General features: G+C 35.6%; 3 protein-coding genes across 5 annotated transcripts in view; 1 reads left to right on the top strand and 2 right to left on the bottom strand.

The window, feature by feature from the left end:
- LOC111050535 (protein AF-9) overlaps positions 1–14,393 on the top strand; it is a 41,208-nt gene extending 26,815 nt beyond the window's left edge. For all 3 annotated transcript variants that reach the window (XM_039435402.1, XM_039435400.1, XM_039435401.1), the window contains exons 4-6: positions 338–532; positions 2,165–2,329; positions 5,813–14,393. In XM_039435402.1, the coding sequence (XP_039291336.1) occupies positions 356–532; positions 2,165–2,329; positions 5,813–7,348 (1,878 nt within the window). In that variant the 5' untranslated portion in view covers positions 338–355 and the 3' untranslated portion in view covers positions 7,349–14,393. The remainder of the gene's footprint in view (positions 1–337; positions 533–2,164; positions 2,330–5,812) is intronic.
- A 3,170-nt stretch (positions 14,394–17,563) lies between these two features.
- LOC111050534 (cyclin-dependent kinase 1) lies at positions 17,564–19,894 on the bottom strand. Its single transcript, XM_022336873.2, has one exon. The coding sequence runs from the start codon at positions 19,542–19,544 to the stop codon at positions 18,636–18,638; it is 909 nt and encodes a 302-aa protein (XP_022192565.2). The 5' UTR covers positions 19,545–19,894; the 3' UTR covers positions 17,564–18,635.
- A 529-nt stretch (positions 19,895–20,423) lies between these two features.
- LOC120353004 lies at positions 20,424–26,305 on the bottom strand. The gene is made up of 2 exons (XM_039435404.1): positions 26,193–26,305; positions 20,424–21,048 (listed from the first exon to the last, which is right to left on the bottom strand). Exons 1-2 carry the CDS (start codon positions 26,206–26,208, stop codon positions 20,504–20,506), a joined length of 561 nt encoding a protein of 186 aa, XP_039291338.1. The 5' UTR covers positions 26,209–26,305; the 3' UTR covers positions 20,424–20,503.
- Between the last annotated feature and the right edge of the window lie 1,410 nt (positions 26,306–27,715).

A 27,715-nucleotide genomic window follows, 5' to 3' on the forward strand; every position in this document is an offset into this window, starting at 1 on the left:
CATGCCAGCTCAGAGAACTACCAAGAACCTTAAGACAGAGAGGTGGAGACAGTGGAGAGGTGGAGTGGAGGCGGCCAAAGCTCATATATAGGGCTGTAGTTCTAAAAAAAATTCTCTCAATTTAATTTCTTTTGTATTGTTGGTACATTTTGTAATTTTTGTGATTGAGAGCAATTTTTGGGATTTTCCTGAATGCTCCCATATGGTTATGGGAAATAAATTATTGTAAATGATATTTGGATTTTTTTTTAATTATTCCTAATAATTATTGTAAATAAATGAATAGTTATAATTTTATGGTTATTTTGAGTAATAGTGCGTTGTTGGATGGTGCTAGGTTGGAGTGAATGGCGAAATGAGTGCGGGAGTCAATAGCGGAGCAGCTAATTCCGCGTCATCAGCCAATAGCAGCACAGCGTCGGCGGCCAGAATGGACGACAGTGGAGGGGGGCCAAGTAAAGGAGGAGGAGGTGGAGGTGGCAAGGTGAAGAGCTCGGGGAGCTCGGGTGACACCGCCAAAAAACATAAAAAAGTAAGATGCCATTTTCATTTTTCATTCCTCAATCTAAGCTGACTTGTTCATTCATCATTCATTGAAAATATACACTACAAATCATATGAATGATTAAGTGCCGGTTGCACAAAAGCAGGTTAAAATTTAATCCTGATTAATTCCTCGAGAGAAGCCGTCTTTTCAAACACGCGGGATAATTAATCACGATTAAAATTTAACCGGCTTTCGTGCAACCCGGCCTAAGGGTTCAAATTGTTTACCCTAATTTCGACCTTCTAGGATTAAATTTAAAGACAGCAATTCTCTCGGCCGATCGAGTATGAATAATCCTTATAGGGTGGCCTCTAACGACAGGACAAGTGTGTGTACACACATGCTATGCTCATCATGCATGTTTTGTCATGAACGAAACACTTCGAAAAAATAGCTATTTGACAGCAGTTTCTAACATAAAATAAACAACTAATAACATAAACCACTGGAGAATATTACAAATTATAATGATACAAAAATAATTTTACTTCAACAGGGTGGCCACCTACCTACCAGGAAAACCGGGAGAACCTTAAATTGCTCATGATTTTGCTAGCCGGGAAAAATACCTTGAATTCCTCATGAATTTTTCCAATTACGAATTTTTCATAAATTTCAATTAATTTAGTAAAGATGTGTACAGTAACAATAAACTAAAAAAAAACACTTGATGGCTAGCAATAATAATTGGCAATGTTTTTAGTCATGATATAAATCAATTACATTTTGAAATTAAGTATTTTGTTGGCTTCATTCTCTTCGTAATGAGACTTTCGTCAAGGTTTGAAGAGTTACCAACAGCCGGAATCGGCTATGGTACTGTACATACATATATATGGCTTCATTAGTAAAATTATGACTCAGAATAACATGATAAATTTTCAAATGTATTGATAACTTTGACACTGTCATTTATTATTGTGAGGAATTTTTCGTTTTTAACTACTCACTGAGTGTTGAAAATGGACCCTTTACGAAAGCACTCCACACACATGAGTAGTTGAAAGAACGTTCTAATTCCTCATAAAAATAGACTGTAATGTCAAAAATTATCAATATATTTGGAAATTTGAATAGGCTATTCGCAACTCGTCATGGAAGATCGAACTGAAGATTTCCATAATAAATTCTTTAAGAATGATCTTGTTCCTCAAATACCGCGGATAATGTACCTGGAAAACCGGGAATTACTAATGGGTTGCCATCCTGTTCAAATAGAGCAGCGAAAAAAAACATCAAAATCAAATATGCAGATGATTTGGTCGAATAAAAAATTATTATTTCAAACAAGAATGAGCAGTTAAGTTTAGGAAAATCAGATATACCGGAATCAGTTATCTTTTATAGCAGTGGCTAGGTGGAGAATCGGCAACGCTGTTCTCTTATCTTTCTCCACTGCCATTATAATGTGGACCTCACCATAGAGGTCACAACCAAACATCTCTTCGAAAGAGAAGGCTTCACTCCAAACAACTGTTGGTTGCTCTTATTTGAGTCATGTTTACTAATTTTATCTATTTGTTTATTTATTACAAAACAAGGAAGACTACATTTTGTGTAAACATCAGTGGCGTTACCTCGTATATTAATTAATAGTTGACCGTTTTTGTTTTACAGGAATCAATGAAACCAGATGACATGAAGACCAGCAACTCATTTGCCGACTTGTTTGGTCCACCCATCAAAAAGGCCAAAATGTCTCCACCTGCCACCTCCAAATCATCTTCAAAATCTTCTTCATCCGACAACTCTAAACACCAGTCCTCCTCATCAGACAAGCCGGTAATTCATTTTTCATTACACTGTTTTTGGCTGAGAAGATGCCCACATGAGTTATAGGCTTGTGCGTGGTTTATACTCTGTACAAAATTACTTTTGACTTGGAATGGACATTCGCAGCAGAGAAAGCATAGAACAGTAGGGCTACAACGGCGGCGATGTTGGCGTTCTGAACCGGCCACCGTTCTCTAATTTCTTGTGAGTATTCAAGTGCTCATGCTAAACTTACGAATTTCCTCTCTGAAAGCATTGAGCATTGAGTCGACTGAGTATAATCGACAAATTGGCAACTGCGCTTCCACCTGTGACTCTATCCATCACTGTAATTGGCTGATCTCCCTTCGTTTCTCTGCGCCGCATATTCCTCCAAATCAAAAGTAATTTTGTACTGATTATAGACGGATGAACTTTCAATATTGAATAATAGCCCGGGAGCAAATGTACTTTCGTTATCTTTTCCTGGTATTGTGCTAACCGTTCAAAATATGTTTTGCTCGTCAAAATTCGGAAAACCTTCCTCCTCAATTTTTGTTATAAATGAATGAAGTTGGCCTTTAGAACGCATACTCAATTAGTTATAACCTACCGAAAACATACAAAAACATCCCTCGATTTTCTAAAATTTATTTCTAATGTGAGTTTATGGCCCGGTTGCACAAAAACCGCTCCAATTTCAACTGTGATTAATTCCACGAGAACCAATCAGAGAAGGCTTTTTTGATACGACGGCTTCTCTGATTGGTTCTCGTGGAATTAATCACGATTAAAATTCCGGATTTTGTGCAACCGGCACTTACTATTTTTGTGCAACAGGAAAATGTTGAATCTATCAAATTTGGATCGTTTTCTTGTAATTATTCACTTTCTTGATCATGGCTGCCTGTATTTAACTTTCATGATTTTTCATAAAAATTAAAGTACCTACCGTTTTTATCATCATTCTATTTTTCATTTACCACATATTTCAACTTTGAAGTCATTGAATACTTGTGCTGGATTCGCATACATCAGTGACAGTGATCAGTGAAAATGTAATTTCCATAAGTTGCAATAGGATTAGCCGGGCTGAATGCGAATAGTCCAATTAGAACGCGTGGGAATTATATTTTCACTGTCACTGTTGTGTGTTTGAATTCAGCTTTGTTGTGTACGGTTATTATTTTGTGCATAACATGGTGTAGTTTTACACTAAGTATTTATAATTATATCCAATATCGGGGGACCAAGCTTCGCTCTGAATACAAAAGCATACAAATTTTATAACGAAAGAGGAAATTATAATATATTTATAGTTTATAGAATAATATACTATGTTTGCTACAATATTTGTTGATTAACTATTTACTATTCTACACTAATAGCATCTAGTTTGTTAGCTTGTTTGTACCGCATTTACAGTCGCAGATATTATCCGATTTGGACGAATTTTGGTATACAAGTTCTTTGAAACAAGGCGCAGAAACGTATGTGCAACGATTTTCGATAAGACCTCCGGTTTTAATATAAATTGAATATAAATTGTGCCGCTCTAAAATGTGCTGTATTGAATGAATGGTATCGTTGGAATGCTATCGATAGAGGACAAGAGTTGTCAGCGGTAAACCTTGAAACGTCTGAGCCGCTCCAAATCATACTGTATTGATTGAAGAAAACTTCTCACTTGATTGCATCATTTCTTTCCTTTTCAACACGATATTTCCCTGTTTCATAGATGAATAGTTTCTAAACCTACGGAGGCATCACAGCTTTAGTTAGCTCTCGTTCTCGTTTTAGTATGAGATCGGAAACCGACTTGTGAGCATAAACATTCTGCATAGGTATAACAAGCCGCCATAACATTGAATCCACTTTTCATGAAAAACATTATTAGCAACCTCCTGTCATTGTCACCAACAAACCCATACTATTTAGAATCATTTTCCGTCTCACTAATCACTATCGTCTGTGAGACGATTCACCGTCTAAATTGCCTACTGCATATTCCATTTTTCTGTCAGTTGACCGATTTCTTATAATTAATTGTTAGAAAATTTGTAATATTGTAAATATGGGGACGATATGAAGGTACCTCCTTGAGAGACATTTAATAGTCCGGTGTCCCAGGAAACAATGACTCTAGCACTTTCAATGGAGAAAATAATAGATGACATGGATAAATCTTCACAATATACTGTACTTTCTTAATGGCCCTTCTCATTAGTTTGAAAGTTGTAGGCTATTCATGAGCGAGGTCTACTGTTCGCAGAACTACTAGTTATAAATAATTTCACCTTTCAAACCCTCAAGGTTTCTTCATCGTTAAGGTAGTGTTTATATTTTACAGTTTGGCTATACGTCAGCTTATGAATTTCGGGGATGAGATATTTTAATTTTCCACAGACGCACTCGCTCACTCATTTTCATATCCAAAAACGACGAAAGACTCTGTTGTTTTTCCAAGGATGAATTATCCTTTTAATGTCGTTCAGCGAGTTTTCCCAGGGATGAGACCTAGTGCAATCGAATTTTTATATCATAAACCTACTATGTTCCAAATTTCGTGAGTATCGTTAGAGCCGTGTTCGAGATCCGGTCACATACAGATATACTAGTAGTTCTGTGAACAGTAGACCTCACGCACTATTCTCATCCACAAGTACCTGATTGAAACTATAGACCTTATGGAAATACAGCAATAGACTGGCTTCTCCACACATCTGTGTAATCACTTGTCAGCTGATTTATGATGAATAATTCTATAGTCTGACTTTTACTCTAATATTGGCGTATGAAGGAGGCTCCTTTTTCCTTTTATATTATCCTTGAAATGCAAAATGTCCAAAAACCTTGTATATACGTCGACGCGCTATTAAAAAAGGAACGTACCTGTCAAATTTCATGAAAATCTATTACCGCGTTTCGCCGTAAATGTGCAACATTTAAACATTGAGAGAAATGCCAAACCGTCGACTTGAATCTTAGACCTCACTTCGCTCGGTCAATAAACATATAAACATCTAAACAGAAATTGCTCGTTTAATAGTATAGGATTTATTACTACACAAAACCCCAGAAAGCTTTCAAAACAGAAACCACTGTCACAACACAATAAATAGAAGCCTTCTTATCACGAACGTGGCTAGGAAGGCAACATACCAACGATACTTCAACCACCTAGCACCAAAACTCCACAATTTACTTCCTTTATACATCAAGCTAATAGAGAACTCAAGAAAATTTAAATGCGCCGTTAAAAACTGGATCACAACTGGAAGAGAGCTCACTTACCCAATGTATTTTCACCCCCACTCTGAATGTATTACTATTACACCTGGGTTTCCCATAGTTGGGTAGGTTAATTTCCGAAAATAAATCAATTTATTTATATTTGTAGTAAATTTTTCATACACATTGTATTTTTGAATAGTATGCACATTTTATTGATTAGATTGCTTGTTTGTATTTTAATGGAAATAAAATTTATTTTTATTTATTGTGTTTGAACAGACAAACTCTTCAAAGCCGGCAGCCAACCACAGTCGAGACAAGGAGAAAGACAGAGATCGAGACAAACGCGGCGACAAGGATAAGGAGAACGGCACCTCAAAAGAGAAGGAAAAGCAGGAGAAGAGAGAAAAGGAGAAGCACGAGAAGAGGGAGAAGGAGAAGCAGAGTAAGAACAGGGCTTCTTCACCGGGAGCTGTTGTCAAATCATCTTCTTCATCATCAACGGGGAAAGAGGTGATAAAGGACGATAAAGCAGCTCTCAAGTCATCGTCCAATCACGAAGTGAAGGAGAGAGAAAAGGAACGGGAGAGAGACAAGGTAAGTAAGACTTCCTCGTCGTCGGGTAGTAAAAAGCACAAGGAGAAGAAGAGCAAGGAGGAGAGAGGGGGAGAAAGTGGAAAGAAAGAGAGACACAAGGAGCATCACGAACGGAGCAAAAAAGAGGAGAGTTTACCGGTAGACAAGGAGGGAAGTAGGAGCAGTAGTGGAAGTGTGGAAAGGAAAGTGAGTAAAGAGAAGGAGAAGGAGAATGTGAAACGGTCTCCGTTGCCTCCTCCACCTCCTCCTCCTCCTACTCAGCCCAAGGTTGAGGAGAAGAGGGAGAAGACGGGGAGTGAGAAAAACAGCAGCGAAAAGGAAAAGCAACATAGACACAAGCATAAGAAGAAGGAGAAAAGTAAGAGGGATGAGTTCCGGGAGAAGGAAAAAGTGAAGGAGAAGAAGGTAGAGGGAGGAGGGGAGAAGAGTGGTAGTAGTAGTGGTAGTAAGCATAGACCCAGCTCAGGAACGGTTTTGCATAAATTAATGGAGGAGATATCCAATAGATCAGATTCGGAACTATCAGACGGGGGAGACAAAGGACCCGTTTCCCCTCCTACACCACGACCGCCGTCACCCCCACCACCTGCCATCTCACCCCCACCACCCCCTCCTCATCACCCCTCCAAGTCGTCATCATCCAATCTGAAAGTTGAGATCACCATTGCCGACAAGAGACAACACCATGAGGAGAACAGGAAGAAGGAGAGGAGGCGAGAGGAGAAGGAGAGGGAGAGAGAGAGGGAGAAAGAGAAGGAACCGGCAAAGAAACACAAGCGAAAAAGCAGGGAGGTGGAGGAGGAAGAGGAGGAGGAGATGGATCGTAAGGTGGAGGTGTTGAGTGGTAGTCATCGCTTTGAGGTAGAAGAAGAGGAGGAGGAGGAGGTTAAGGAAGAGGAAGAGGTGGAGGAGAAGGTGGTGGAAGAAGAAGAGGAGGAGGAGGTGGACAATGATGATGATGATGATGATGAGGAGGAGGAGGAGGAGGAGGAGGAGGGGATGCGGCTGACTGATGAGTATGTGAATGTACTACGTGACTTGCAGAATCGTATCATGACGTTGGAGGACAACAGTGAGTTGCAGAGAGTGGTGCAGGTAATTGCCGAAACTGGTCGCTACGAGATCACCAGCAAGACGTTCGACTTTGACCTGTGCGCACTAGATCGCACCACTGTGCGCAAATTGCAGCAGCTTTTCTTCGCGACCGCGTCCTCTTGACGCCGACGCCGACGCCGTCCGTCCGATCGCCATCCGCCATACTAATAGCAGCAGTCGCCATATTAGGCTGGCTACTAACGCATGCATACTTAACAGTCCACCTATGTTGTTGTGTCATCACAGCTGTCATCAGCTCCTATTCTTTTGTCTTTAACCTATTTGAACTGTTGATATTAATTGTGATGTTATCTTACACTTTTACAACAGTACTCACGATTTTGTTGCTTGTCGGACGCGTTTCATGGCACTGAGCCACCTCCTCAGCGTACAAAGAGTAACTAGATAGTTTGGTGTAGTATCTAGCTACGAGTAGCATCTAGCTAGGAGTAGCATCTAGCTAGGAGTAGCATCTAGCTAGGAGTAGCATCTAGCTACTCCTTGTACGCTGAGGATGTGACTCAGTGCTATGAAACGCGTCCGACAAGCAACAAAATCTTGAGTACTGTTGTAAAAGTGTTTCACAATTTATTACAATAAATAAACTACTGGATAACTACAAATTATAAGCGAAGAAAAGATAAACGATATACGAAAACCTAACCTCAAAAAGATGTTGCTGAAAGCGTTTCGCTGTGATGACACAACAATGTAGGTCGACTGTGTATGTGCATGCATGTTCCACCGTCAGTGGCCAGCTCCTTGTAAATAACCTCGTGGAGAGTTGAATGGGAACTAGATAGAGTATGAGTCCCTTGATACAAACTATACAGGGTGTCCCACGAACAGTGTAAAAGCCGAAGACCATAGATTCAACATGAACTTCACAACACAAATGACCAGTAAAAGTTTCTTATATCGGCCTTAGTTTTCGAAATTTATCGATTTTTCAATATTTTAAAAAAATATGGTTGGATAGAGGAAGAAATTTCAAATAATATGTTCCTTTGTTTGACGTTTTTGGACATTCGTCGAGTTCAAAACCAAATATAAAACAGTTTGCAAGCTCATAAAAAGTTCAAAAACGTCAAACAGGAACAAATTGTATAAAACTTACTGGAAATGTCATCCTCTTACCAACCATATCCTTAGAATTGGATTTTCATTGATAGTTTTTTTAGTTATTGGCGTTTAATATAGTTAAAATTATATATCTCCAAAACTAAGTTCGTTTTAAGAACATCTAACTTGACATTTTTTTTTGCAAATTCCATGTAGAGGAATATTATTTTTTTATTTTGTATCCAAAAATAAATAGACAGAGTCTATGATGTTTGGCTGTTACACCTTTCGGGCGACACCTTTCTCTGTATATTATATTAGTCTTCTTGTAAATAACAACATCGTAGGGACTTGAAAGGAAACGAGGTAAATCACTTGAGTTCCCTGATACTCACTACACAGGTTGGAGAAAATTATGGAAACAGCTTAATATCTCTTTCAAAAGGCAAATAATTTGACAATAGGGCTGATTGGAGATCCTGTTTTGATAAAAAAAACTATTTTTCTGTCGCTTCTTGCAACAGAAATTTTGAATCAAACTTCTTTTTCTTAATTGGGAAGGTGGTCATATCTTAAACGATTTCGATACAGAATTTCAGGAGAAAATGAATGGGGGAAAACACACATCGATATCTCAAACAGTTTCAAAGTTATTCACATTTAAAAATACCAATAAATGATACAACAATGAAATGAGTACATTACAAAACTAACAGATCAAATATTTCTGTTCAATGTGTTGAATATGTGAATAGATGTTACTATAAGGCGTATTGAAAAGTGAAACGGTTCGAGATATCGATGTGCGGTTTTCGCCATTTATTTTCTCCTGAAATTCGGTATCGAAATAATATATATAATATGACCACCTTCCTATTTAAGAAAATGAAATTGGATTAAAAATGGCGGTTGAGCAAAATTTTGAAGCGACAAAAAAGTAGTTTTTTCAATTCAAATTGGACTCCAATGAAATCTATCGTCAAATTTCTACTTGAAAATAAACATTAAGCTGATTCCATTGTTTTCACCAACCCTGTTTATGAGTCTCCTTGTAATTAAAAACATCGTAGAGACTTGAAAGGGAACGAGATAAAGTACTAGAGTCCCTCAATATACACTATATTTTTCTCCTTGTAAATACTGTAACAACATCGTAGAAACTTAAATTGGAGCTAGGTAAAGTATTTGAGTCTTTTCCTTGAAACATACTATATTTTTCCTCACACTAGAGTCATACAGAGAGAGAGATAGAGAATAGCATAAAAGGATATCGCCCATGGTTTATATGGTTTTTCCAAATTACACTGTTTGCACAAGCCGATTGATTATTGTCAATCACTATAGTCACTTGCTGTGTTGGCAGGGTGAGAGTGTATGAACGGCACAGTATTAATTGATTGATAGTAAATTGAATAAAAATATTATAAGATATAGTACAATATCAGTGGATAAAAATTATAAACTTTGGAAAAAGTACATCTTAGTTGATGTAGAATGTTATGAATACTAGTTTTATACTCTCACCAATTTAATCCTTTGAGGTGTTTATGAATTTGAAATGTTTTTTATAATTTCAATTTTATTTTATTCACAATACATTTACAGAGTCAAAATATTCTAAAAACAAATTTGTGAATATTTTCCCCATATAGACGAATCTGTGTGTGTGTGTATAAACAATTAAAATTAAAAATTGAACAATTGAAATTATAAATTTTTCTATGGACTTTGGAAAATTTACATCTGAGTTGATGTAGAATGTTATGTATATATTAGTTATACTTTTACCAATTGATCCTTTGAGATGGTAAATTTACATGGAGGGTTTGAATGTTGAAAATTGTCATGTAGTATGAGACTACCAGCGTCACTATAGCTCCACGAAAATGAATTCAATTCAATTTTATTCACAATATAAAATACATTTACAGAGACAAAACTTGTTCTAAAAACAAACTTGTTAATATTTTCCCCACATAGACGAATCTGTGTGTGGGGACTATCGGCTTGAATTAACAGGGAAATTTGGAACATAAACGCTTCACAGCATGATATCTTCTTATGCTAGCTTTTCTCTATTTTAACATCAATGCTCACATTATTACGTTGAATCTCATAACAGAAGTTCTACAATTGCATTTGAGAAAGTATGGATTGAGAATAATCATTTGTGAAGAGTGCGGCAGTAAATTTGAGCTTGAAATTCCCTCATATCAGCGACCGTCACAATGATAATATAATTTCCTTGAGCTCTGAATGGACTGTTCCCACTCAGTACGGCCGAGTCCCATTAGAACTGTATTGTATTTTATAGGAAAATGTATACAAAAATTGTATTTTCTTTGTATTAACTGGGAATTGTATTCTCAATGATATGTGGGAAACCATCTGTTACCTGTATAAAGTGTTCACAAGAGATATTTATTGATAATGGATGGGAAAGTACAAATCAAATTGAGGTGTAATAATGAGAAAATAGAAATCTATGTTTAGGTTATTAACGATTTTTTTCCTCACTACTTGATAGCAAGGCTGGTTGCTAAACCTTGTTTATATGAGGGGTAACATTCACTATATCAAGATCTCAGTTGAGATCACCCGGATGAGCTACTTCAGTAAGTCAAGTTTTCAGTTCTTCAAGTGCATTTTGCTTTCAGAAAGTCCAGTGGAAAACTGTATCATATATGCGATTCTAAAATTATTGAATAATTTTCAACAATACCAGCATATTGCCATGTAATTTGTGAATGGAATAGTTTTGGGCCAAGCCTGTTGTTCCGTCCCAATCAGATTTATAAAATTTGTGATTGCAGCCACAAATAAATAGATGAATCAAAAGCTTAACCCCTTACCTAAGCGTTGACCTTCAACTAACTTCTCCCCATAATAATATCGAGTGACCTGGCTGGCTCAGTTCTGGTGTCAGAGTTTTCAGGTCGCAACTGATAAACTTCAGGGCCTCTGACATGAGCTAACGACTGCTTTTTAGGCAGCCGGGACTGGCATTGTGTCTATCCCATTCTCACTAATCACCAACTAGTGTGCATTTGTGTAGCTGTCTGCAACGAGAACCTGATGCCGTGAAACGTGGCGAACTGAGTGGCTTACTTCCCAAATGTTTCATTATCTCACTAAGTAGGTAGGCGTACCTGATGAACTGAGACCCTCCCTGCTAAAAACGATAGTGCTGCTATAAAGCTGTTTCAAATGTCAAACATAATAATGTTAATTATTTTGAACATTCTAATGCAAATACCCACTCTGTTCTAAGAGATTAGTTGAAAATAATTTTGTTATATATGTTGAATTTTCAGATAATTATTTTATTTGACTCATGAATTATCTCAATATTTAACATTCTAGAGTGTTTAAAATAGTACAAAAATATAATTAAAAATAGAAAGTTATTATTTTGACAATAATTTTCAAATGCTGATCATCTAAAAATGATGTTTTCTGTTTCGATTTTTTAAAAAGAAAAATGAAGCTTGAAAAAAATTCAGTGACTCTTGGTAACCACAGTATTCTGTGCGCAGGAATAAATAAAACTTGTTGAAAGAGCTTTCAGTTTTCCAAAAATGTCACTCATTTTGTCCGTAGTTCATTATGCTTTTTGAGGAGCCATCATTAATTTTATGAATGAATCAACTTTCTTTTAGTGGTTGCATTTCATATGTATTTTTTCTTATTTGCTATATTGACACTGAGGTTGAAATTTTTGAGATACTATAAGTTGTACTATTATTTATATCAAAAAGTTGTTTTTTAGTTTAATTAGACCTCATAGCAGACGTTACATCTCATTGTTATTGTATAGAAAGTAAATTATTTGTATATTTGTCTGCTTATGTCATGTTAATGACATAATTGATTGATTGACATGCGTGTATATATTATATATTTATGTATGTATGTATGAGGTAATTGTAAGTCATAAGGATGAAAATATGTGTATACATATATATGTGTAAATAAATATACACATATAAATATGTGTATACAAATTAATACTAATTGATTTGTATTTAGCGGAGGCTACTGTATTAATATGCATGATAGCATTTTTATCAACCTGATATAACTTACGTGTATTTGGCTATTATAATCGACATCACTGATTTATATTTGGTTATTTAAGACAATTTTGGGTAAAAGAGTTGATGTTTTGGAATTTATAATTATTTTCGTAAATTAATTTTTGGGCTACAGATTTTGCTTTTTATCTCTTTCAAAGCTGTGTGGTGTACTTGTCACGTTTAAAACCATGTAATGGTTCAAACAAACAATGGTGGTTCGGGACTCACCAAAACCTTTCCAAAAAAAGGTACCTCAATTTCTATACGTTTCAAGGTCCCCTGAGTCCAAAAACATGATTTTTGTTACTTGTATTTATTATCTAAAATAATCAAATAATTTTTAATAATATCATTAATATATTGCCATTTAAAAGCAAAACACTAATTTCCCTAATTTTACCTTTAAAACGTAATTATTGAATAAAACCTTTCTTGTTGTGATCATCTACATTTTTTTCAATTAGTCAAATATTGATATTTAGCCAATCTGAGATCCTCCCATGCACATTACCATTACCCATGCACAAGCCTAGAGCTTTTGTGAGGAGCATCCTCAGCAATTATTGTAATTATAAATGGGAAGTTGTTACTGAAATAAAATACCATAATGATTATAGTATTTTTTTTCTCCTCCTTCCTAGGGAATCTTGAGTGCCATTTCATTTATCTGAAATACATTATTTGCCTCAAACGGATGAGATAATTTCTCATGTTTTGTTTATTTGTTTGTAATTCGTAAAAAATAAGATTATAACAGTTTTATAATTGAGCTCAATTTTTAATAAATAAAAGAATTGTTCCCAACTTTGATAATTAGTTTGATTTTATTGAATATACATTTTTTGTAATATCTTTTTTTGTAAAGTCCAAATTATAAATGTGCATCCACTATAGTGAGTTCCACGTTAAAAAGGCAGCATTTGTTCAACATTGACTGGTGTTGCTATCCTTGTCTATCATTCGACAAAGCAGATAGCGCTATCCTTTTCTAACTCCGCAATCAAATGTTTAATTTCAATCACGTTAAATAAAATACAATAATTTTTCAGATTCTTTTATTTGTAGTCTATTATTTGTAGCAACAAATGTTATTATTTTGCGTTTCCTTATTTATGCTTCTTGTAATTATTATTTAGAGTGAAACTTTTATTCTTTATGGATAGTGTTTGTTGTTTCGAAATGTGTTTATTTTATGCTTTGTTAACTTGTTTTCTGATTTACACACTCGTGTGTTTAATTTATTTCTAAACAATAAGTGATTGTTATAATCTCCTAGATTTTGTATTAATGTTGTACATATAAATAATGTTAATACAGTACTAGTGCATTATTTCTTATAGTCTGTAAAATATCGCATAATATTATGTAATGTGAAGTTGTTTATTTTGAAAACATTTATGTACAATCAAAGATTGTTTGTTTTTTTTTTAATTTCAAAAAGGAGCTATTCCTTTAGTATTTTTCATGAAGACTGTGCATAGACTACATAATGTTTCCTTGGGAGATAAGTTTTCAAATGTTTTGTTATTCCTAGTGATTTAATTATTTTTTACTGTAAATTAATGAATTTGTAGTAGCCTATTGAATAAAATCAACTCTATTGATATGTATTACATGAGTATTTACAATAATAATCATTGATATACCAGTATATCCATAATTATACTATCAAGTAGATTTATGTATCATGTTAATCCCAATAACCAAGTTTTGAAAAAAAACTTTCCAACTTTTTCATTAAACAATAAGAAATTAATTAGAATTACTATTCATGATAAAATCATATTTCTCAATAATACTGAGAAAATATATATTTTATTACTTGTGGCTGATTATAAAGATGAATGTATAGATAAGTAAATTACTGCTTTACTATTAGTGGATACTATTTACTAATAGTTTTTCTCATATATAATGATACAGTATGATACTTTTGATGTTATTATTTTTGTAAGTGAATATGAATGATTTTGTACATAGTGTTCTTATTATGTAAATAAATTATTGAAAATATAATCGATGTTTGACAATGAGCGTTATTATTATATTATTTGAAAACTATTGTTCATGTGAGGACCGGTCAAATAAGAAGAGCGATCTGGGATCCTATAATGTTGGTCCATGTTATAATGGATTAACATTGGGGCTGCTATATTTGTCTATCATTCAAGCAGATAGCAGATCCTTTTATACCTCCGCAAAAGATCAGCTGATATTTTTAAAAATCTTTCACCAATCATGTATTAGATTCTAGGCCTACACTGCGACGTTGCAATATCGTAGGCCGTGTCCTTGTAGTAGAGGTGGCTATGATACTAGTGTTATAAGAACAAGACACACATGAGGTGTTTTTCAGATGAGTCATCCTTATCTAAAGAGTTTGACAAATTTACGACAGAACTTGAGTCGGCAGGGCAGGAAGCTCTCTGATTGGGTTAGCGTTCGGGAATCAGCTGATAATCATCCAATCAAAGAGCTTCCTGCCCTGTCGACTCGTCTGAAAAACGCCTCATGTGGCTTGGCCCTTACTCTTATATTAAGGTTGATTACCACTTATCAGTGACAGTATAATTTCTATGAGCTCTGATTAGATTGTTCCCACTCAGCCTATATGGATAGTTCCATTAGAACTTATGGGATTAATATTCTCACTGTACCGGACCCGTTCTCTGTCACTGACGGAATAGAATGACTGCCTTTATTTTTCGTAGAGAACGAAGTTAGGGCGCAGTCGGCCCTTTCTTACACTCACCTATTTAATGTGGCTGACTGAACCTTGTTAAGCTGATTGGGTTAACATTCTCCTTCTGCCGGTACATCCAAATGAAAGTGTAGCCCAGTCCACTGTATTTTTTTTAGTATAGCCTAGAATACTATTTTTTTTCTCCAAATTGTGCCAACTCTAAATTTATTTGGAGTATTTCTTTAATATTTATCTATTTATTTATTAGGTTAGCACAAACAATACAATGATCGGAAAAGAAAAAACAGGCTATTGCCCAAAACTTTTTCAATTTCCTAATTTAGTTTCAAAATTATAGAAAATCTATGAGTCTGGGCCAAACTACACGAGGCGTTTTTCCAGCCGGCATGACAGAACAGGAAGCTCTCCGATAAGCGTATCAAACAGAGCTTCCTTTCCTGTCTTGACTGAACACAGATCGTCATCGGACGGACAGCAGACAGCACGCATGGGACGATTAGATATGATGCATTGTTTTCAATTGGAGTGCGCAAACCTATACGATGCGGATAGGTATGTGTGCGGTGCGCCTACCTTAAGAGTACTCTTTCAAGTACAACATCCAATGACTGAATTCAATTTTTTATCACTGATTTTCTGCAGACCTCAGTAAGCTCTTTCCTGAAAATCTTACTACATTTAGAACACTCTGATTCTCACCCTCTTGAATATGAATATGGTGTCAACTCTTTATAACATGTGTTACATCAAGGCTGTTCGGTACCTACACCTTTTTATTTAAATTGGATAATCTTTTTCAATATCATTATAAGAGTGAGAAAAAGTGGCAACTGTAATTTTTAAGTGGTCTAATAAGCGAGTTATGGGTTGTTGAAGTGCTAAATTCAGTTTTCTTTCCAGATCATAAACGGTTTTGAATTTTCCATTGGAGTTTTTTTTTAATACATTCAGTATATCATTGGCCTTGTATTAATATGCGTTTTTCCGCGATTAATGCCAAAATAAACAAGTTATCGAATTTACAAAAAATGTTACTTTTTTATTTATGAACGATATGGGGAATAAAATGTTTTAGTTTGGAAAGATACATTTTTTGGATTTTTAAGAGAGAAGTTCTAATAATTTAGTCAAGACCGTTAATGATCTGGAAAGAAAACGGAATCTGGAAAGTTAGCATTTCAACAACCCATAACTCGCTTATTAGACCACTTAAAAATTTCAGTTGCCACTTTTTCTCACTCTTATAATGATCATTATAATTTTATTGAAAAAGATTTTCCAATTTAAATAATAAAAAAAGTGTACGGAACAGCCTTGAACAGGTTGAAAATAGTATGCAAAGTGCAACTCAAAATGCTGGTTCAATTTTAATCGTGATTACACGATAAACAATCAGAGAACCCGTCTTTTCAAAAAAGCCTTCTCTCATTGGTTCTTGTGAAATTAATCACGGTTAAAATTTAACCTGCTTTTGTGCAACCGGTTAACACCAGTGCACTTGCGGTGCATTTTTTCCACCGTAATCCGCTATAGTGAGGTCCACGTTATAATGGCAGTATTTGATTAGCATTGTTGTTGCCATCTTTGTCTATCATTCGATAAAGCCGATAGCGATATCCTTTTCTAGCTCCGCAACGTGACCAGATCGTTTTTAACAATATAAAAATCTAATTAACAAAATATTTCATTTCAATTATGAAATTTTATTATTGTAAAATATAATAATTATTTTAAACAAGAATTAACAGTTGATATATTGACAGAAAGCAATGGCACGGCAGAGAATCGGCAATGCTGTACTCATATCTTCCTACACTGCCATTTTAACGTGGACCTCACTATAGAGCGCCTATAAGGAATTGGTTATGAATTCACTGTACCTAACCGCTGTAAAGCGGCTTACAGACATGGAAAGTAGACGGTAAGTTACTGGACGCCAATTACTGGCCGTCTCTACTCTCCCCGTCGTTCAGGGCTCGCTAAGCTTGGCCTTCATGTTCTCCTGACCTAACGCCATACAACTTCTACCTTACTGGCTTCATCAAGGAACGTACTTGTCTCCACTATCAACTGACCTTGCTAAATTGAATTCGGACCAAGCCACAGGAGGTGTTCTTTCAGTCGGCACAACTGGACAGGAAGCTCTCCGATTGGCTGCTGGACAAGAAACTCACTCGATACGCCAACCCAATCGGAGAGCTTCATATCCAGTCGAGCCGACTGAAAAAAACGCCTCTTGTAGCTTGACCCTTACAAAATACACTCTCTGGAGGAAACTCGATTATCGATTCGATCTGTGCCATGTGTCAAATGTTGGTCGTATTGCAGTCTGCTTTGTCTAATGACAGACAAGGATATCAAAACCAATATTATTCAGGTGCTGATTTTATACCGAAACGTGAATCTCAATACAGATTCAAAATCAAGACATTCTTAATTTCAGAAGATAAGTTACTAACTGAAGCTTTGAGGGAAATTCAAAGTATTAAGAATCAATTTTTTATCCAATGTCATTTAATTGACAGGTATCAACGATATGAAACGAGATTATTATAATAAAATAGAATATTCGATACAAGAAGGTAAAGTAAAGCTAATGAAGAATTTTACAGAAAAACATTTTTTATACACTAAAACATTACCCTAAATGATGGAGGACTCGCTTGATTGTATTTCGGAATGCAATTAATTATTGTGTACATACTTCATTTTTTATACAAAAGGATCATTCACATTACAGTAATGTTGTAAAACACGATATTTACGGTTAAGGTATTATATCAGAGATAACATAACTGAAAAATAGGTACATAGAGAAACTGCATAAATATCAATAAAGCCTAACCAACAAACAATATTATTTGGCCTATTACTGTAATTATTTAGAGCATAGGATACTGAGGCAATTACATATTACTTACTAGTAATACTGACAAGCTGTCTGATATTGAAAATGGTGATATTACATTTTATGAGAATAGAATATTGTAATAATACCAAAAATTGAAATTCAAAAAGCATATAATGAAGAAGTGTAATATTAGAATTGACAAATAATGACTAAAATTTTTGGAATGAGTTGGTAATTATTTTAAAATTCTATAGCTGGAATAGGTTTGGGTCTTTAGGATAGTTTTTTATATAGAGCCTAGATTAACTAATCATGTCCAATTGAAAAACCAAATCATGAGGAGCCACAAATTCATTTACAGTGGGTACTTCACACCTTTCAGTCTTTTTTGTGGGTTGTTGATTAGTTGTTCCTCAATTGTTAAGTTTACTTCTTTAAAAAAAAACCTACCATTAATATCAACAAAGTCAGGAGTAGGCCTATTAAGTTGGAAACTTTCACTATTAAACTAGCCTTCTGTGGGCATATTTGGTAAAAAACATAAAAATTCTATTGATATGTTTAATTTATAAATTCAGTTTGTCATTCAAGCGCAAATTCTCTTGTGAAGTAAAGACAATGTAAGAATAATATTGAAAATGTATTTTAAAAATTGCATCACAAGAGTAGAAGTCTTATAAGAAGTAAAGCGAGTAAAACATGATAAAATGGAAGAGATTAATCGTAGATATCAGCACCGGGCAGACGTGATTTGTCCAAGTCTTTGAAATATTCATGTTTGATAGATTCCTTGGCAGAGATGCGAGCAGAGGGGTCATAGACGAGCATTTTTTGCAATAGATCAAGACCGTCTTTACTGATATTCTTTACCTGTTGATTGAGAGTGTTGGTGGTCCAGTTGGGAAATATGGGCTTGTAGTCTGGCAGCTCTGACACTCCTGGCCAACTGGTCTCGTTCGGTGTGCTGAGAATCTTGAATATTCTGAAGAGCTGATCTATTTCAGAGTCACCCTGGAAGAGCGGCTTCCTAGTAGCCATTTCTGCGAAGATGCATCCAATTGACCAGATGTCAATGGGGCAAGCGTATCTCGAACACCCGAGCAATACTTCGGGCGCCCTGTACCACAGAGTAACCACTTCGTGGGTAAACACCCTGACCGGAACCCCGAACGCACGGCCCAATCCAAAATCGGCCACCTTGATGGTTCCATGACTGTCAATCAACAAGTTTTGAGGTTTCAAATCTCGATGTATCACACGTCTCTTATGACAAAACAGAATTGCTTGAATAATCTGATAAAGATACGATTTGACATGACTGGGTTTCACTAGCTGATCAGTGTCCAATGAGTCCAAGTATTTTTTTAAGTCCATACAAAGAAATTCAAATACCAAATACAGGCGGTTGTCTTCCATCACTACTTTGTGCAAGGTTACAATGTTTGGATGTTCCAGTTCTTTCAGCAGTGAAATCTCACGAATTGTAGTCGGAGGCACGCCTTCGTCTTCATTTTCAATACGAATTTTCTTGATGGCACAAAGAGTTCCTGTTTTCAAGTTTTTAGCCTTGTAGACTACACCATAGGTTCCCTCACCGATCTTCTCAAGCATGTCGTAGGAATTCATTTTAAATCTTTACAACTTTACAAGTTTTATAAACACAAATATCACAGTAGATTTTCACACAAAACTAAAATACAGTTCAAATTATAAGACAGTCAACACACATATTCTAATAAATAATAAAATAGCAATAGCAACGAGGTAAACTAGCGCCAAAACAGCTCAAAACTTGTAGCTCTTCAACGGCTTGAAACTTTTCAACGGCTTGTTCTTGAACAGTGCTGACTATATTCTTTAATAACATTGATCAAATTCAAAAATAAATCTCCATTTTTCTTTTTAACTATAGTCTAAACTTAATTAAAATAAACAATTTATTATTTATCAACAAGAAAAAATAATTTCTGTAGCAGATGTCAAAAATTATTGATTTCACGAGGTAAGTTATAAACGATGCTCAGCTGATTTATCACGTCTACGCGTGTCTTATCTAGACACAACTAAATTCAGGTATTGGAATTGCTCGAGTTAAAACCAGAAAAGCTATCAGTTATTCGAAAAGTGTACTCCATAGTGAGGTTCACGTTATAAAGTCAGTGGAGAAGATAGACAAACGTCGTTGAACCTAAATATAAAGGAAATAAAAATCTCAGTACCCTTTTTTTAAAATATTTTTTTCACAACATGTTTCGGTCATTTATACCATTTTCAAGTATAATATAATATAATAACATTTTCAAGTGATATGAATTAAATAAATAAATACTACTGGAAGATTCTTATTTTGATCATATGTTAGTGTATTCATATGTTCTTATAAACTAGTACTGTAAATTTTGGGTTTTATTCGCATGATTCTATCAAAAATGGGGTTATTGGTGTCTAATTGAATTAAGTTTATTATTTTATCTCTGTTTAATTTTGCTGCTTTATAAATATTATTATTATTTAGCGTATGGCTTTCAAGACGTATCAATCAGTATCCATTCCATTTTCAGGATCATCATTGGAATAATCCCTTGTCATATATCCAGTCCGTTTAAGTAAGCTATTGACTCTGGAGTTGCCATCAAGAAATCTTCTTCTGTTCCTCCTCTGAAGGCTGTGATTGCACACTCTTTCACTATATGGTCAATTGTTTGTTTTTCCCCACATTCACAGGAGGGCGATGGTATTTTGCCCCATTTATACAACAAGTCACCACATCGACCGTGCTTGGTTCTAATTCTGTTTAGAGTCGACCAAGCTTTCCTTGGTAAGCCAAAACCTGGTGGCTTTTGGGAGAACCATGGGATTTGATCTCGCTGCTTCATAGTCCATTCCTGCTGCCATGCACTAAGCAAATTGAAGTTCTGTTCTGTAGCAGTATCGATTGCGGTTTTTGTTGGTGGCTTTCTTGATCGCAAGCGGGTTTTATTTGCATTTTCAATATCCTCATGTATTCTCAGGTCTGGGTTATTTGAAATTTTTTCAAATTCTCTGATGAGAGCATTTTTACGACGCAGGTTTGGTGGTGGTATGTGGCTTAGAACTGGAAGCCATTCAGTAGGTGTTGATTTGATGACTCCACTAGAATAGAATAGAATAGAATAGAAATAGTCTTTATTCATCAGATGTAAGAAATACATTGGAACAGTGTCAATAGATTAAATATATATATATATATATATAGATATAAATAACTAGGCTAGCCTAGTATAAACAAAAACGTTTCGTCAAAAATCAATGTTAAACTCTTCAAACGAATACAGCGACAATTTTACCAGATATTCCCTTAGATACTTTGCAAACATTGTTGGATCTTCTAATATTTGGAGACTGCTTGGCAACTTTACAAAACACTTCTTACCTCTGTATATGGTTTTTTTCGTAAAAAGATCTAATCTGTGCCTCTCTGTTATACGACCAAACCTTGTATTATAACCGTGAGTGTTATTTCTCAAGTTTGTGTCACCAAATTTTTTGAAAAAGACTATAACATCATATATGTATTGTCCATATATTGTTAAAATTTCCAGGTCTGAGAAAGCTAATTTACAGAATCAGTTCTATTGAGGTTCAGCATAATTCTTATTGCTCGTTTTTGCTGTTTTAGAATTTTATCAAGGTTACTTTTACTTGTACTACCATATATGCAGAGACCATATGATAGATGTGCATGTACTACTGAGTGGTATATTGATTTTAATATTTGTATACTACATAAACTGGACATTTGACGCAATGCATATAGACCTGGGGATATTTTTTTCACAACATTGGCAACATGATTTTTCCACGAAAGGTTACTATCTATTAACAGACCAAGAAATTTAGTTTGATCTTTACAATCCAAAAGGGTGTTATTCATAGCTACGCTTGGACACAATTCACTCCTGTTCTGCCTTGTTGAAAAGGGGACTACAATAGACTTACTTGAGTTCAGCAAGAGATTTCGGCTATTCAGGTATTCATTAATAGAGGACAGGCCTACAGCAGATGAGAGTTCTACATCCTCAATCGATTTTCCTGAAAATATGATGTTAGCATCATCTGCATAGAGACACACAGAGGCATGTGCTCGAACCACATCAGGCAGACCCTTGATGTAACATAGGAATAGTAAGGGACCCAAAATGGACCCTTGAGGGACACCATACTTTAAACTTCTTAGGTTAGAGCGATAACTGTATTTGTAACTATGATTGTTTTTCTCCTCAGTATGCTCTATTTCAACAAATTGCTGTCTGCCAATCAAATAAGATGAGAACCACTTCCTCTCCTTATCATGTACTCCCAATTCCTCTAATGCGCGCAAAAGAACATTATGAGACACACTATCAAATGCATGTGTCATATCTAAAAATATGCCAATAATTCTCTCACCTTTATCTATTGTATTAATTATGGTATCTATGAAATCCACCATTGCTGTAATTGTTGACTTTTTTGAGCGGAAACCATGCTGTTCTTTATCCAATAAATGGTTTGCTTCTAGGTATTTCATTAATTGAATATATACCACACGTTCAATGATTTTTGAGAAAACTGATAACAACGCTATTGGTCTGTAGCAACCTGGATTTTTTATGTCACCTTTTTTAAATATTGGAAGAACTTTAGCTATCTTCAGTTTATCAGGAAATTGACCTGCTATAAGGGATGAATTTATAATGTGTGTTAATGGCTTGATTATAGCTCGTAAAACTCGTTTCACTACCATTATTGGGATATCATCTGGCCCAGAAGAGTGTTTGTTCTCAAATGACATCACTATTTTATGTAATTGACACTCAGTAATAGGTTCAAATCTAAACCTCAATGAAGATTGACAACAACTTGGATTTTGTACAGTTACAGGTCTAGAACCATTGGGAATATCTGGTTTAACAAACCTATCAACAGCCGAAACAAAAAAATCGTTAAATATATTGCTCACAGTACTAGGATTCGTTGAGTGTATACCATCGCTTATTACACTTAGATTTGAGTTGTTCTTCCCATTCTTACCCACCTCAGCATTTATAATTTTCCAAGTTACTTTATTCTTATTTTTAGAATTAGAAATTTTCCCATCAAAGTATTTTTGTTTATTCTTTACAATCATAAGTTTAAGAGCTTTTCTATTATTTTTATTTGAATCTTTAATTCTTCTCTTTTTGTTTGTCTATGTAAATTCTCTAACTCTAATAATTCTCTTTTTTTATCAGTGACCTCTGGACTTATCCCGTTCCTACTATCAGTTTCTTTCATAGTTCTCAGGATTTTTGGAAAATTAATATTAAAATAATGTGAAAAAGTCGAGATAAAGACATTGTACTTTTCATCCACTGGTGATTGATAAACCTCCATCCAATTTAAATGAGCTAACTCTCTATAGAACACTTCTAAGTGGCAGTCATCAAATCTACGACAAAATTTCCTGATTGGCTTATCGCGGAACACACTCATACCTCGGATCTCGAGCAGCTGCGCATCGTGGTCCGAGATATGAGTGATTATACCCGATATCTTTAAACTATCATCAGCTATGTTGGTAATAAAGTTATCTATCGCTGTTTCAGATGTGGTAGTAATTCTTGTAGGGAAATTGACTTTATAAATCATATTATGCATTTTCAGTACATTCATGAACTTATTATATGTGTTATTTTTCTCCAGAACATTGATATTTATGTCACCTGCAACGATAACTTTTTTATATTTTTTACATAGAATTTCAAGAAGTATTTCTAACTTTTCTAAGAATGGATCTAAATAACAATGCTGAGGTGTTCTATATAAGCAAGCCAGGACAAAATTAAAATTATCAAGTGAAAACTCAGTTAAACAACATTCAAACTCTTTTTCAGTCGTTATTGACTGAATAGCAGGTAGATTTACACGTTTACATATTGAGAAAAATTTATTGTGCACTAGAATCATGACCCCACCCCCAGTACTGTTAAGTCTAGAAAATTGTGAACTTATCAGATAGTTTGGTAGATTTAGTATTTCTGTTTCAGCACTTGACATTTTATGCTCTGAAATAGCTAGTATCTCTGGCTCCAACTCCTGTAAATTTATTTTCAACATTTCCAATCGTGATGGTAGGTGTTGAACATTTTGATGTAATATAGAAATCTTGTCAAAAACTGATCTATTTTTATGAATAGAAGTCTGATTAGGAGAAGTAACTCTCTTTTGAGCCTTGTCATTTACTGTCCGTTTAAAGTGCGTCTATGTGAGTGTAGTGTACCATCAGCAACGTTATCAGCCAGTTTATCAGTGGAAATAGTATAATAATCTACAGTGCTAGAAGAGTCAAGATCCAGTGACAAATTATGATACGCTTTTGCTATAGAATCCGATATGTAGCGCTTTCCCATGAAACTGAAATGCAATCCATGGCGGGTATGGAAACGACGGCCAATGTCTTCAACATTCAAGACCTTAACATTTGAAAAACCACCGCAAAGCTTACGAATGGATTGATTGGTATTCTTAATAGTACAATTAATAGAAGAATTTTTAGGAAGATCATAACGATATGGAATGTTCATTAACAATACATTAGTGTGCATTAAACCCTGCAGCTGATTCCTCAATGAAGTTAGAAAGTCGCCAGATCGATCCTTATGCATGTCGTTGGTTCCACCGATGATAACAATGAGGTCCTTGTTGGATAGGGATGAACCCTCCTGGGTACAGCTGGATGCTACTTGATCGAATGTGGCCCCCGGTTTGATGACACCTTCTACGGCACCGTCGGACGCATCAGCCACCAGCTTCACCAAACGTCTGCCATGACTGTCAGCAACAATTTTTATTTTTCCAGTCTCCTTATTTTTCTTGACAATTCCTTTGAATTCAATCTAGTTTGTTCAATATTTGATGGATTTGGAGCTTTACTAATTGATAAAACAGTTGTTGAGTTTTCGACAATGTTGTCTGATCGCTTCTCGTATGGAGATTTATTAAGCCTATTATTTATTGAAGACATCTTCGCTCCCTCCTCCAGCTCAATCCGATCCTCCCACCGACGTTGTCTCACCTCCATAAGTTCCATCTGCTTAATTCTTAATTTTTCATGGAGTCTAGAGCAGTCTGAACATGTCATTTTTGATTTAGTCTGTGTTGACATATGGGCAAAAGACCTAACTTCCACTCCAGCACTGAATTCAAGTTTTTCTCTATTTTCCAATAAATCATTGACTTGTTTTTTTAATCGTTGTATCTCCTGATCAGTTTGTTCTTCCATGTTTAATGACTCTTCAAAACAATCGATTCTTCTTTGCTTTTCAATATCTAAATTCTTTTTTAATTGAGAATTCTCGGTTGAAATATCACTTAAGATTCCTTGAAGGTCGTCATTTACTTTTAGGCAGGCATCTAGTCGATTCAGAGTACTGATAAGATGAGGGACAATTTCCACAATTGCATCATTAGAATAATTGGAAGATATGACACCCAGTGCTCCATGTATTTGAACAGCCAACTGCACAACTTCCTCATTCATCAGTCCATCACTCAGATGCATGCAGTCCACATCTGACAATTTCAACAGTTCATTTCGATTTCTTCTGGTTAACATTTTGTAAGATTGAATATTCAACAGTCGTAGTAGAGAATATATCAATGAATAATGAAGAACGAGATTGCGTCGTTTATTCGATGTTTGGAAAGGTCAGATAGGAATATTATAGGAATCGCCAAGAGAGCAAACAAGGCTGGAAAACATTATAGGAAGCTCCTGAGTACATAGGTTTTTCTATCGTACAAAAAGAGAGGAAGGATAATGAATGAAACGAAATCTCAAAACGATGGCGGCAAAACATAAGCAACTGATCAGCTGTGTTTTGGTCCTGATAACAGCACTCTGATAAGAAATACCTGTCGGCTGCTCGAACTACTATCAGTGATAGGCCTACTACGTAGCCTCAATGTCGATAGCCAGCAGTCACAAACACAAAGTCAGGGTGAATTATTGTCAACAAGAAAGCATAATTACAGGAAAGTGCCGGTAGACAAAATGGAGACTATTGTGCGAAAAGAAGCGTGTGTATGTTGAACAGTGTACATTAATACAACTCACTATTCTGTAAATTGGATATACATACCAGGTAACTGTGCACTTGAAAATATCACTTGAATACTCACTATGTAAATACTCGACACAACAAATGTTTAAATTCGAAAAATTTGGGAGCCTAAAATTTCATTGACTTAAGTGTGTAGCCCAGTGCTACCAACCACTAATCATTCTCATTGTATTGTTGAGTTGGGCATCTATTCTGTGTGTGTGAGGACTGTTTAGCCACACAGGTGCACAATATTCAGCAGCAGAAAATACAAGACTCAGAGCTGTTGAGCCCAGGGTTGAAGCTGAAGCCCCCCAGCTAGTTCCACAAAGCTTTTGAACAACATTATTCCTGGTCCTCAACTTTTCCGCTGTTTTTGTTAAGTGGGCTTTGAAGGAGAGAGTTCTATCGAGTGTTACGCCGAGGTATTTAGGAGTGCTGTTATGGAGGAGCAATGTGTTCTCAAATTGAATTTTGAGTTCTTTCTTGGCAAGTTTGTTGTTTAGGTGGAAGCATGAAACCTCTGTCTTGCTGGCGTTTGGCTTCAAGCGCCATTGTCGAAAATATCTTCCAAGTTTTTCCAGATCTTGAGTTAAGACTTCCTCTGCTTCTTCAAATGATTTAGACCCAGTTGCTAGTACCCAATCATCAGCATAGCCAAACTTTTTAGACTGAGTCTCTGGCAAGTCAGCAATGTAAAGACTGAAGAGCAAAGGTGCAAGGACTGAGCCTTGTGGCAGGCCATTTTTCAGTTTTCTTTGTGTACTCTTGTTGGCACCCATGATGACTTGGAATGTACGATCACTCAGCATGTTGTTTAGAAGACGAGCTGTCAGTTTACATGGGATTACCTGAAGAAACTTATATATCATACCCTCCCTCCAAACTGTGTCATAGGCTGCAGACAAGTCGATGAAAGCAGCGGAGGTTTTAAGCCTCTCCTGGAATCCTCTTTCAATGAATGTGGTAAGTGACAGAACTTGATCACAGGTGCTTCGCTTTGGTCTAAAACCAGCCTGTTCAATTGGTATTACATCAAAGATCTTCTGACAAATTCTGTTGTAGATTAGCCTTTCCAGTAATTTGAAGAGTACTGATAGTAATGCTATAGGCCTATAGCTTGCTGGCAAGTCTGCAGGTTTTCCAGGCTTCAAAATTGCTATTATTTTTGATTGCTTCAATTCCTTTGGTATGTTACCTGTCTGCATAATATCAGTGAAAAATCTTGCCAGCCATACTTTAGCATATTTTCCACAGTTGATAAGGAATTCTGGATTTATGTTATCAAATCCTGGTGCTTTACCAGGCTTTGTGTCCCTGAGTGCAAATCCAATTTCTTCAGGTGAAAAAGGCTGACCATATTCTGTTGCCATTGCTTCATTTTTCAGCTTTTTCAGTTCATGCTTAATCTTAATTGAATGTTCCTTATCTTTTGGTACTCTGGATGTGGCTGTTATATGAGATGCTACATCATTTGGACTGACACCTGTCTTTGGTCTCTGGGCAGGTGCTGCACTGCCCAATTTCCTCAGCAAAGTCCAGGCTTGGCGGCTTGAGGTCTGGAAGTTGAGACTTTCTACTGTTTCCATCCATTTTTGTTTTCTTGCAGAGTCAAGGCTTTGGAGAAGTTGGTCTGCCACCTCCTGATCACCAGTCTCATTAAAGCAATGGTAGAGTTCCTCACTATCTTGAGAC

Source organism: Nilaparvata lugens, chromosome 9, assembly GCF_014356525.2.
Source record: "Nilaparvata lugens isolate BPH chromosome 9, ASM1435652v1, whole genome shotgun sequence".
NCBI classification, from domain to species: Eukaryota; Metazoa; Arthropoda; class Insecta; order Hemiptera; family Delphacidae; genus Nilaparvata; species Nilaparvata lugens.